At 40.4% G+C, this 12270-nt stretch overlaps 1 protein-coding gene across 1 annotated transcript in view; it reads right to left on the reverse strand.

Moving 5' to 3' along the window:
- Nucleotides 1–12270, reverse strand: part of dpydb (dihydropyrimidine dehydrogenase b) — a 136523-nt gene that overhangs the window by 78942 nt on the left and 45311 nt on the right. Inside the window, exons 6-8 of the mRNA XM_055867260.1 lie at nt 4558–4754; nt 3973–4054; nt 2741–2828 (exon numbers count right to left, since the gene is read on the reverse strand). Coding sequence (XP_055723235.1) covers nt 2741–2828; nt 3973–4054; nt 4558–4754 — 367 coding nt within the window. The remainder of the gene's footprint in view (nt 1–2740; nt 2829–3972; nt 4055–4557; nt 4755–12270) is intronic.

A 12270-nucleotide genomic window follows, 5' to 3' on the forward strand; every position in this document is an offset into this window, starting at 1 on the left:
TATTGGTAGATGGGTAAAAATAGAAACATTGAACATTGAATATCCCTTTGAGCATGGTGGAGTTATTGATTACACTTTTGATGGTGTATCAATACCCCCAGTCACTACAAAGATACAGGTGTCCTTCCTAACTCATTTGCCTGAGTGGAAGGAAACCGCTCATGGATTTCGTCATGCCCAATGGTGACTTTAAAACAGCAACCACAGCTAATAAAGTCACTGAAACCCTTAACAAAGAGATACCGTCTATTTTGGAATGGGTGGCCAGTAATAAACTGGTCCTGAACATCTCTAAAACTAAGAGCACTGTATTTGGTACAGATCAATCCCTAAGTTCTAGACCTGAATGGTGTGGCTGTTGAACAAGTTGAGGAGACTAAATTACTTATTTGATTTAATTTATTAGGATTCCCATTAGCCAACGCCAATGGTGACAGCTAGTCTTACTGGGGTCCGTCATATAACGAAAAAGACATTACAGACAAAAAACTTTTCAATTTACATACATTAACCAGATTATAAACTGTCATGGTCAAAACATAGATTCAATGGTTGTAAAGATGGGGAGAGGTCTGTCCGTAATAAAGAGATGCTCTGTTTCGTTGACACCCCACTCCACAAAGCAAGTCCTGCAGGCTCTAGTTTTATCTTATCTTGATTATTGTCCAGTCAGATGGCCAAGTGCTGCAAAGAAAGACCAAGTTAAGCTGCAGCTGGCCCAGAACAGAGCGGCATCTTCATTGTAATCAGAGGGCTAATACTAATACTATGCATGCAAGTCTCTCTTGGCTAAGAGTTGTGGAAAGACTGGATGGCCAGTAATATGCAGAAACACTTCATGTTTTTATAAGAAACATTCATGTGTTGGAAATTCCAAATAGTTTGCATAGTCAACTTACACACAGGACTGACACACACACGTACCCGACCAGACATGCCACCATGGGTCTTTTCTCAGTCCCCAGGTCCAGAACAAATTCAAGTAAACGTACAGTATTATACAGAGCCATGAGCGCATGGAACTCCCTTCCATCTTATGTAGCGCAAGTGAACAGCAAACCTGGTTTCAAAAAACAAATAAAGTAACACCTCACGGCACAATGCCTCTCCCTCATGTCACCTACTTGTTGTGTGTATGTACTGACATGTATGTGGAACTGATCAAATTCCATCATCAAATCAAATTGTATTTGTGACATGCTCTGAACACAACAGAATACAACCTTACCGTGAACTTACAAGCACTTTACTAACAATGCAGTTTTAAGAAAATAAAGTAAAGAAAATATTTACTGACTAAAGTTAAAAAAGGAACACAATAAAATACCAATAACGAGGCTATATACATGAGGTTCTGGTACTAGGTCAATGTGCGGGGGTACAGGTTAGTTAATTGATGTAATATGTACATGTAAGGTAGTGGTAAAGTGAAAGATGCACGCACACACACACACACACACACACACACACACACACACACACACACACACACACACACACACACACACACACACACACACACACACACACACACACACACACACACACACACACACACACACACACACACACACACACACACACACACACACACACACTACATGTTAATGTTTTTAAAAGTATGTAAATTACTAAGTCTTTTGTCTATAATGTATTTTTCCTTATGTGTCGGAAACCAGTAAGACTAGCTGTTGCCATTGGCGTCAGCTAATGGGGATCCTAATAAATCAAATCAAATCAAAGCAGTTACAGATAGAAAACTGAGGATGGATGAACAACATTGTAGTGACTCCACAATACTAACCTAAATGACAGAGTGAATAAAAGGAAACCTGTACAGAATTAAAAATATTCCAAAACATGCATCCTGTTTGCAACTAGGCACTAAAGTAATGATGCAAAAAAATCCACTTTACTGAGTAGCAGTTTCCATATTTTCAAGCATAGTGGTGCCTGCATCTTGTTATGGGTATGCTTGGGGAGTTTTTCAGGATAAAACATTTATGGAATGGAGCTAAGCACAGGCAAAATCCTAAAGAAAAACCTGGTTCAGTCTGCTTTTCACCAGACACTGGGAGATGAATTCACCTTTCAGCAGAATAACCTAAAATACAAGGCCAAATCTACACTGGAGTTGCTTACCAAGAAGACAGTGAATGTTCCTGAGTGGCCGAGTTACAGTTTTGACCTAAATCTACTTCAAAATTATGGCAAGACCTGAAAACTGTCTTGCCAGAAAACGGTTGTCTAGTAATGATCAACAACCAATTTTACAGAGCATGAATTTTTGAAAGAATAACGGGCAAATGTTGCACCATCCAGGTGTAGAAAGTTAGAGACTTTCTTAGAGACCCAGAAAGACAACTATAATCGCTGCCAAAGGTGATTCTACAAAGTCTTGACTCAGGGGTGTGAATACTTATGTAAATGTGATATTTCTGTATTTCATTTTCAAAAATGTCTAAAAACATGTTTTCACTTTCCCATTATGGGGTATTGTGTGAAGATGGGAGCGAGAAAAATATATATTTAATCTATTTTGAATTCAAGCTGTAACACAACAAAATGTGGAATAAGTCAAGGGGTATGAATACTTTCTGAAGGCACTGTACATCTTATAGTCTTTGAATTTGAGTAATTCATCCTACTCTTTAAAATGAGAGTTGCTTTGCAGAACAAGCTACACTATATCACAGCATATTTTATGTAAGGTAAGAAATGATATATGCAAGTGACTGACCAATTCCAATGAAGACGGCCTGGAATCCCTCGTCTTTCAGAGAGGTCAGACTCATCCCGTTCATACCCAGTCCCTTCTCTAGGACAACCTGAGAGGAGAAAAGTACCACGTTAGGCATTTTAGGGATTTTGTGCATTTGCCACTGTATTATTAGCTGTAACTTACTAACTTACTGTAAGTTAATAATCAGTGACATTTGTAATTGCAACTGGCTTACATAAATAAACACAACGAAATAGAAGTACAAAGACAATAGGACAATGGTCGGATAGCATTAATCTGGGGTTAAGTAACCACATGGAACAGAGACAAAGGACACAGTCACAACAGCGGTCTGTTTGTTTGTGTTTGTCACTGGTGTAATAGAGTGAAGTCCTTCTCATTTCCCCCACACTCTTTCTCTCAATTAAATTAATTGAGGCCATCGTAATGGGATTCATTTCTGGAGATAAATAAAGCCTTGAAGTAATTGGTCAGAACACAAGAAGCAATATCTATTTCCCCTCCCTCCATCCCTTCTCTTCTATCTAGCCAACCTCAAGGAATGCTGTCTCCCCCACTCTCTTTTATCTCTCTTTCTTTTCTCTCTCCGTCTTTCTTTTTCACCCCTTTCCCTCTCCACCTTTCTCCCTACCCCATCTCTTTCTCTCTCTCTCTCACTCTCTTCCCTTCTCTCTCTGTCACCCTGTCAAATAAATAAACAATTAAGAATAAATCAAATTAATCACGGTCAGGTGAGCTGGATGAGTAGTATTGATTGGCCCTTTCCCAGGCCGTGGCATTCAGACAATGACCAGATGGATGCCACTCGCCGGAGGAAGTCTCTTTGTCACTTAGCTTCCCCCACCGTGGCTTCTAATTGTCTCCTTCTGCCCTGTCCTTGTTTGTTTGTTTAGGGCTTTCTATTGTCGTTATTAATGTCACTGATATTTTCCTGGTGAAGGGTTCATAGCTCTTGACAGTGAGAGTGAGACTGCTGCGTGTGAGTAAGCATTGTGTGTCCGTGGTTGGGTGAATGTGCGTGCAGTCAAGTGTGTACAAGCGATGAGGTGTGTGTAAGCAGTCAGGTGTGGTGAGGTGGTGTGTGTACGCACGTGTGCATTCGTGTGTGCTTGCGTTCTTGCTCGTGTGTGTGTGTGTGCTTTCGTGTGTGTGTGCGTGCACATGCTTTCGTATGTGCACGTGTGCTTGCTTTCATGCATGTGTGTGTGCGTGTTCCGTGTGCTTATTACCTTCACCCCCAGGTCTTTCATCAGCTCTATCTCAAACTGCACCACCTCATAGGGCAGGCGGAACTGAGGGATCTCTGCAGTACTGAAACAGAGGAATAGAGGAAGAAATGAAATAGTACCAGTTATTAATCACTAACTATCAATCAAGTAAATAAATCATCAATACTAATAATATTTGATCCACTGGATAACTTAAGGCTTTTGGCTTAAGGCTTTTGCACAAAGGTCTTATCTCTGAAATGGAATGCCACGGTGTCAAAAATGGTTGAATGTAAAAGAATTACAAACAGGATTGTGCATCCATTGATCACATACTGTTTAATGTGTTGAGTTAACGTAGATGCAGCATAAGGAGTTCATACTTTCATATGCGTACACAGTATTCCAGGCATACGACCAGGCATTATGTACAGGATGTCATCCTTATGGAAGTGTTATGTAAGCATCATGACTGTCGCTCCAAGTAGAGTGTATTGCAATTTCCCCCTTCAACATTGAGTGACCTCACACACAGTACAGATAGAATCACATCTAATTCAATTCCTAAGTCTCGGAAATTAGTAATAATAAGTGCAGCCCATCTACCTCAAGCCACCGATATATTTCTGTTTCTCGAACACGGTGATGTTGTCATATCCCAGTCTGGCCAGGTAGGAGGCACAGCTGATGCTCGCCGGTCCGCAACCAATCAGAGCGATCTTGGCATGAAAGCTCTCCGGCATGTCATCCGGAGGCGGCAGGTCAGGGTTCCGCACCTGAGGAATTCCCATTTTGCTGAAAACCTGGAATGAAAAACGACGGAACGACGTCTTAAGAAGAAGAAAACAAAACATTTCCAGTATCCGTTTGACAGGCCAGGAAGAAGTTCATATGGACTTGACATTTATGGTTGTCACATTGGACAAAGGTCAGAGCCCTGAGTGGGCTGGGATTTTAGTGTGAGGGGCATTCCAAAAGAGGAATTGCACATTAATATGTGACATTTGATATGAGAGGAACTGACAAGTTGAAATTGAACAAAATGATTACAGTCCATCTTTAACCCCACTGCTACTTGTTGAGATGGAGGACTGGTGCTCTCGATGGTGGTTCTGTGCTGAGCCATGCTAGCCAGTCTGCAGTAGTTTACAGTATCATAACTCTATTTTCCAGGGAACCTCTGACACACTATGGCAGTTTTATTATGTGGGTACTATGATAATGGTGCCTCATTTATGTGCAGCTACAGAATGTGAATTGAATAGCCTGCATATCGGATGAGCAAAGTTGGCAAAATGACATAAATGCATTTTCAGAATGTTTGGCTATTTATGGTATATTTTTAATTCTGCAAGCATCTTTTGCCTGTACCTTTAGGGAACCTGGGTACTATAGGCGTCCAGCTTGGTATCAGCATATAAGCGTCCATCTGGTACAATTTTGTTAAAAGATTAGCATCCACATGTTGTTCCATGTAGTGAATCTGTTATTCAATGTGTTTGTATTTTTTTTTTTACATTTGTATCAAATAATATATTTTTTTTTTATACTTCAAGGGGGCTTGAAATTCTAAATCAATAGCTAAATTATCCTTCGTACGACCTTCTTAAAACAATTCCATATAGCACCCCCCCTCCACACACACACACCCTAACCCTAACCTTAGCTTCAAGTCCACATTCTGACTCAACTCTCACCTAAGTGTAACGGTCCTGACCTGTGTTATGTTGTTTTTGTATGTGTTTATGGTCAGGGCGTGTGTTTTGGGTGGGCAGTCTATGTTTTCTGTTTCTATGTTGGTTTTGGGTTGCCTTGTATGGCTCTTAATTAGAGGCAGGTGTTTTGAGTTTTCCTCTAATTAAGAGTCATATTTAGGTAGGGTGTTCTCACTGTTTGTTTGTGGGTGATTGTCTTCCGTATCTGTGTTATGTTTGCACCATACGGGACTGTTTGGATGTTCGTTTCGTTTTGATGTAGTCTGTTCCTGTCCGTGAGTTTTACGTTAGTTATGTAAGTTCATGTATAGGTTTTTGTCTACGTCGTTTTCTTGTTTTGTATTTTGAAAGTGTTTTGTTTTTCGTGTTGCCATCATCGTTACAAATAAAAGATGGCTTATTTCCCGAATGCTGCGTTTTGGTCTACTGATCCTTCTCTCCTCTCCTCATCCGAGGATGAGGAGAACGACAGCCCTTACACTAAGACTTAACTCTAACCCTAACCCCAGCCTAAACTCTAACTCCAGTTGAATGTCCACATTCCGGCTCAACCCAAAACCTATCCTCAACCCTTACCCTATGGCTAGGGGGAGAGCGAGGGAGGGGAGAGAGCGAGGAGGGAGAGGGGGGAAGGGTGAAAAAAGGGCGAGGGAGAGAAAAGAGGAGAAGATAAAGAGCATTTTATTTTACCAGGCAAGTCAGTTAAGAACCAATAATTATTTACAATGACAACCTACCCCGGCCAATTGCACACCGCCCTATTGGACTCCAATCTCAGCTGGTTGTGATACAGCCTGGAATTGAACCAGGGTCTGATAACTCTAGCACTGAGATGCAGTGCCTTAGACCGCTGCGCCACTCGGGAGTAGGGGATTAGAGAATGGAGAGAGCGAGAGAGAGAGAGAGAGAGAACAGCTATAAAAACCGACAGACGTGTTACGCAACTAATAAACGTTGATTTGATTTTGTCTGTCTGTCTGTCTGTCTGTCTGTCTGTCTGTCTGTCTGTCTGTCTGTCTGTCTGTCTGTCTGTCTGTCTGTCTGAGTATTTCCCCAATTTACCCATTGCAGCTTTATCACCACCGTTTTTGCCTTCAATGCAATGTCCTGATTTATGTTAACTCCCTTTACACACATCTATGTATCAATACCTTTACTCATATATTTTTGTATTGACATAAGCATCATGCCACGTGACAATTCACCCTCCATTGAATGCAATGTATTCATTTAGGCATCATGTCCATGATACCTTTCTCTAGCTTCCATAGTGTGATGCTAATCTCTCCCCCATTGTAAGCAATGTATTCACTTAGGAGTCATGTCCGTGATGCCTTTCTCTAGGCTTCCATAGTGTGATGCTAATCTCTCCCCTACTGAATGCAATGTATTCACTTAGGAGTCATGTTCCTCGAAGCCTATCTTTTTGCAAAATCATACCAGATTGATGCTTATCAATGATATCATGTTGTGGCATCCCACTGTCCCTTACTCAGCTCCACTGTCGACCTGGGATGTCCTGTGACAATTACCGTGATTTGGTGCTCTTAGAAGCAATGTTTCTTCTGGCAATTGAACCGCTTGAAAAAGGATTTAGACAGGACCCGTAACAGGTATCCGTATTGAAGATTCAAAGCACAGGTATCAGGAATATCTCCGGATATACCTGACCAATATTAAAAATTCAAAGCCCCTTTGCTAAAAATCTTTTTAGAATACTGTAAAATCTCAGCAGACAAAATGAATGAGGAAAATATCAATATACAGTTGACGTCGGAAGTTTACATACACTTAGGGTGGAGTCCATAAAACTCGTTTTCAATCACTCCACAAAATTCTTGTTAACAAACTATAGTTTTGGCAAGTCGTTTAGGACATCTACTTTGTGCATGACACAAGTAATTATTTCATTTATAATTCACAGTATCACAATTCCAGTGGGTCAGAAGTTGCAGAAAATTATGTCATGGGCTTTAGAAGCTTCTGATAGACTAATTGACATCATTTGAGTCAATTGGAGGTGTACCTGTGGATGTATTTCAAGGCCTACCTTCAAACTCAGTGCCTCTTTGCTTGACATCATGGGAAAATCAAAAGAAATCAGCCAAGACCTCAGAAGAAAAATGTAGACCCCCACAAGTCTGGTTCATCATTGGGAGCAATTTCCAAACGCCTGAAGGTACCACGCTCATCTGTACAAACAATAGTACACAAGTATAAACACCATGGGACCACACTGCCGTCATACCACTCAGGAAGGAGACGCGTTCTGTCTCCTAGAGACGAATGTACTTTGGTGCGAAAAGTGCAAATCAATCCCAGAACAACAGCAAAGGACCTTGTGAAGATGCTGGAGGAAACAGGCACAAAAGTATCTATATCCACAGTAAAACGAGTCCTATACCGGCATAACCTGAAAGGCCGCTCATCAAGGAAGAAGCCACTGCTCCATAAAAAAGCCAGACTACACATGGGGACAAAGATTGTACTTTTTGGAGAAATGTCCTCTGGTCTGATGAAACAAAACAGAGCTTTTGGGCCATAATGACCATTGTTATGTTTGGAGGAAAAGGGGGAGGCTTGCAAGCCGAAGAACACCATCCAACAGTGAATCATCGGGGTGGCAGCATCATGTTGTGGGGGTGCTTTGCTGCTGGGGGGACTGGTGCACTTCACAAAATAGAAGGCATCATGAGGAAGAAAATTATGTGGATATATTGAAGCAACATCTCAAGACATCAGTCAGGAAGTTTAAGCTTGGTCACAAATGGGTCTTCCAAATGGACAATGACCCCAAACATACTTCCAAAGTTGTGGCAAAATGGTTTAAGGACAACAAAGTCAAGGTATTGGAGTGGCCATCACAAAGCCCTGACCTCAATCCCATAGAAAATGTGTGGGCAGAACTGGAAAAGCATGTGCGAGCAAGGAGGCCTACAAACCTGACTTAGTTACACCACCTCTGTCAGGAGGAATGGGCCAAAACTCACCCAACTTATTGTGGGAAGCTCGTGGAAGTCTACCCGAAACATTTGACCCATGTTAAACAATTTAAAGGCAATGCTACCAAATACTAATTGAGTGTATGTAAACTTCTGACCCACTGGGAATGTGATGAAAGAAATAAAAGCTGAATTAAATCATTCTCTTTACTATTATTCTGACATTTCACATTCTTAAAATAACGTGGTGATCCTAACTGACCTAAGACAGGGAATTTTTACTAGGATTAAATGTCAGGTCTCCGTGGAAAACTGAGTCTAAATGTATTTGGCTAAGGTGTATGTAAACCTCCGACTTCAACTGTAATGGCAATAGGAAAAAGAAGAAGAATAGCTCATGATCTACAGCAATCCTATAAGTGGACCACAAAAAATATGAAATACCTAGGATGCTTAATAAGTGACAACAAATATACTGTATAAAGATAACTTTATTCCAATTAAATCTTCAATCTTCACATAAATCATACAGGTAGAATAAACCTTGTCAATGTTTTTGTATTTATCGTCAGTAATACCAATTACCCCACCAAAGACATATACTTGGTCATAACAGACTTCATGTGGGAAAATAAAATTCATAGAATAAAAAGGAAAGTTTTACATCTTCCCAAGTCTGAGGCTGGTTTTAGCCTTTTAGCCTTGGTTTTAGCCTTCTAGAATTGTATCAACTCGCTACCCAAGTCTTTAACTTGTGACATATAGTCAAATACCCTAAAGAGGAACAATTGGTACATATTGAAGATGTACACATCCCCAGAATATTTGTACGCGTCTATTTTCAAAGGATAAAGCTAAGAACATGAACATCTTCATAGTTAAGAACACTACAACATCGTGGAAGAAAATGAAACGTATTCTACAAGAACCAATATTTCTCCCTAAAAACACAACCCTATGGAACAATCCTTGGATAGCTTTTCACAATTCACTGATAAATTGGTCCACAATAGCATAGAAACCGTAAATGACTTGCAAACAGGAAAACATTTATTTACATGACAGAATTGAAAAGCAATTTTGGACTGGCCAATGTAGACATTTTAAAATACATGCAACTTAAAAGTTACATATCATGAAAATTCTATTTGAAATCTTTTGAACATCAGAGCAACCTATAAAACCTTGCGAAGAGCATATAAAATTGACAATCTCTTAGATTTTTTTATTTTAATTTCTGGAACCAAGACTTAAAAGGAACTGATGTTGGCACAAGATGGAGGGAATGTTGTAGCATAACTAACGAAATTACAGTTAATTAAAATGTATGCTTAATCCAGTATAAACTAATGTATAGAATTTATTATACAGAATTCACAAATTCTACAGCACAACCGTAGAGTCATGTCTTCAGTGTAAAACTAATAATGACTCAATAATCCATGCTTTTTGGGAATACTATAAATCCCAAAAGTTATGGGCGGAGCTGAAAAGTTGTCAGACGTATTACAATATAAACATCTTTTTAATTTGTCTGTTTGCATATTTCAAGACATGGCATTATGGGGGTGTAGTGAGATACCCAATGGGCTGGACAATTCCCTTACATTTACATTTATATTTAAGTCATTTAGCAGACGCTCTTATCCAGAGCGACCAAGCTTAAACTTCCTGACTGATGTCTTGAGATGTTGCTTCAATATATCCACATAATTTTCTTCCTCATGATGCCTTCTATTTTGTGAAGTGCACCAGTCCCCCCAGCAGCAAAGCACCCCCACAACATGATGCTGCCACCCCGATGATTCACTGTTGGATGGTGTTCTTCGGCTTGCAAGCCTCCCCCTTTTCCTCCAAACATAACAATGGTCATTATGGCCCAAAAGCTCTGTTTTGTTTCATCAGACCAGAGGACATTTCTCCAAAAAGTACAATCTTTGTCCCCATGTGTAGTCTGGCTTTTTTATGGAGCAGTGGCTTCTTCCTTGATGAGCGGCCTTTCAGGTTATGTCGGTATAGGACTCGTTTTACTGTGGATATAGATACTTTTGTGCCTGTTTCCTCCAGCATCTTCACAAGGTCCTTTGCTGTTGTTCTGGGATTGATTTGCACTTTTCGCACCAAAGTACATTCGTCTCTAGGAGACAGAACGCGTCTCCTTCCTGAGTGGTATGACGGCTGTGTGGTCCCATGGTGTTTATACTTGTGTACTATTGTTTGTACAGATGAGCGTGGTACCTTCAGGCGTTTGGAAATTGCTCCCAATGATGAACCAGACTTGTGGGGGTCTACATTTTTCTTCTGAGGTCTTGGCTGATTTCTTTTGATTTTCCCATGATGTCAAGCAAAGAGGCACTGAGTTTGAAGGTAGGCCTTGAAATACATCCACAGGTACACCTCCAATTGACTCAAATGATGTCAATTAGTCTATCAGAAGCTTCTAAAGCCATGACATAATTTTCTGCAACTTCTGACCCACTGGAATTGTGATACAGTGAATTATAAATGAAATAATTACTTGTGTCATGCACAAAGTAGATGTCCTAAACGACTTGCCAAAACTATAGTTTGTTAACAAGAATTTTGTGGAGTGGTTGAAAAACGAGTTTTAAGGACTCCAACCTAAGTGTATGTAAACTTCCGACGTCAACTGTATATTGATATTTTCCTCATTCATTTTGTCTGCTGAGATTTTACAGTATTCTAAAAAGATTTTTAGCAAAGGGGCTTTGAATTTTCAATATTGGTCAGGTATATACAGAGATATTCCTGATACCTGTGCTTTGAATCTTCAATACTGATACCTGTTACGGGTCCTGTCTAAATCCTTTTTCAAGCGGTTCAATTGCCAGAAATCACGGTAATTGTCACAGGACATCCCAGGTCGACAGTGGAGCTGAGTAAGGGACAGTGGGATGCCACAACATGATATCATTGATAAGCATCAATCTGGTATGATTTTGCAAAAAGATAGGCTTCAAGGAACATGACTCCTAAGTGAATACATTGCATTCAGTAGGGGAGAGATTAGCATCACACTATGGAAGCCTAGAGAAAGGCATCACGGACATGACTCCTAAGTGAATACATTGCTTACAATGGGGGAGAGATTAGCATCACACTATGGAAGCTAGAGAAAGGTATCATGGACATGATGCCTAAATGAATACATTGCATTCAATGGAGGGTGAATTGTCACGTGGCATGATGCTTATGTCAATACAAAAATATATGAGTAAAGGTATTGATACATAGATGTGTGTAAAGGGAGTTAACATAAATCAGGACATTGCATTGAAGGCAAAAACGGTGGTGATAAAGCTGCAATGGGTAAATTGGGGAAATACTCAGACAGACAGACAGACAGACAGACAGACAGACAGACAGACAGACAGACAGACAGACAGACAGACAGACAGACAGACAGACAGACAAAATCAAATCAACGTTTATTAGTTGCGTAACATGTCTGTCGGTTTTTATAGCTGTTCTCTCTCTCTCGCTCTCTCCATTCTCTAATCCCCTACTCCCGAGTGGCGCAGCGGTCTAAGGCACTGCATCTCAGTGCTAGAGTTATCAGACCCTGGTTCAATTCCAGGCTGTATCACAACCGGCTGAGATTGGAGTCCAATAGGGCGGTGTGCAATTGGCCGGGGTAGGTT

This window comes from Salvelinus fontinalis, chromosome 17 (assembly GCF_029448725.1).
Source record: "Salvelinus fontinalis isolate EN_2023a chromosome 17, ASM2944872v1, whole genome shotgun sequence".
Lineage (NCBI taxonomy): Eukaryota > Metazoa > Chordata > Actinopteri > Salmoniformes > Salmonidae > Salvelinus > Salvelinus fontinalis.